The sequence below is a fragment of the Lipotes vexillifer genome, unplaced genomic scaffold (assembly GCF_000442215.2).
Source record: "Lipotes vexillifer unplaced genomic scaffold, Lipotes_vexillifer_v1.1 scaffold796, whole genome shotgun sequence".
Taxonomy (NCBI): Eukaryota; Metazoa; Chordata; class Mammalia; order Artiodactyla; family Lipotidae; genus Lipotes; species Lipotes vexillifer.
In genome coordinates this window covers 1,485,984-1,486,698 of record NW_006773072.1, presented here as the reverse complement: position 1 = coordinate 1,486,698, position 715 = coordinate 1,485,984, and the positions used below count along the sequence as shown (strand labels likewise).

The 715-nt window shown below is 72.4% G+C and overlaps 1 protein-coding gene across 1 annotated transcript in view; it reads left to right on the top strand.

Annotated features, from left to right (window-relative positions):
- Positions 1–619: 619 nt before the first annotated feature.
- Positions 620–715, top strand: part of ADCY8 (adenylate cyclase 8) — a 223,843-nt gene continuing 223,747 nt past the window's right edge. The window contains exon 1 of the mRNA XM_007447988.1: positions 620–706. Coding sequence (XP_007448050.1) covers positions 620–706 — 87 coding nt within the window. The remainder of the gene's footprint in view (positions 707–715) is intronic.

Below are 715 nucleotides of genomic sequence, written 5' to 3'. Positions count from 1 at the left end.
GTCCCCCACTCCTCCCCCTTCATTACCCCCGCCCCCAGCTCCGCCCCGGCTCCCCATCCCGGCGCAATGGAGTTCTCCGAAGGACTCTGTTCCAGCCAGAGCTGCTAACTTCGCACCCATCTGCGCTGCCGGTCACCCCCGACCAGCCCCCCCTGCAGCCGCCGGGTCGTGGGCGTCCCGAGCCCAGTGCCGCAGCCGGGACCCGCCCGGCGCGCAGCTGAAGCACGGAGCCCAGGCGCCTGGGTGCCTCTTGGAGAGCAAAGGCAACGCCAAGACGCTGAGCCGAGACCCAGCCAGGAAGCCGGAGGCCGGGAAGGGGGCTTCGTGGCTCAGAGCGCCGCGGCTTCTGCGGACAAATAGCCCCCGCTGCCACGCACCCAAGCTGCGCGGGCTGGCGGGAGGGCGACGCGCGAGGACGCAGGGGTCTGCGGCTGTCTTCCAGACGCCCTTTGGCCCGGGGCGCACTATGACCTGACGTGCGGGGACCTCCTGCCCAGGGCGCCTGGGGATAGAAGGGCTCGCCGCCAAGCTCCCACCAGGCCTCCTTTGGGTCTTTCGGGACCCCCTTCCGCCGCGGCCTCCCGCAGGTTCTGCGCCTCCCTCCCAGCGGCCCGGCGCCATGGAGCTCTCCGATGTGCGCTGCCTTAGCGGCAGCGAGGACCTCTACACCATCCACCCGACGCCCCCGGCCGGCGACGGCGGGAGCGGCTCCCGG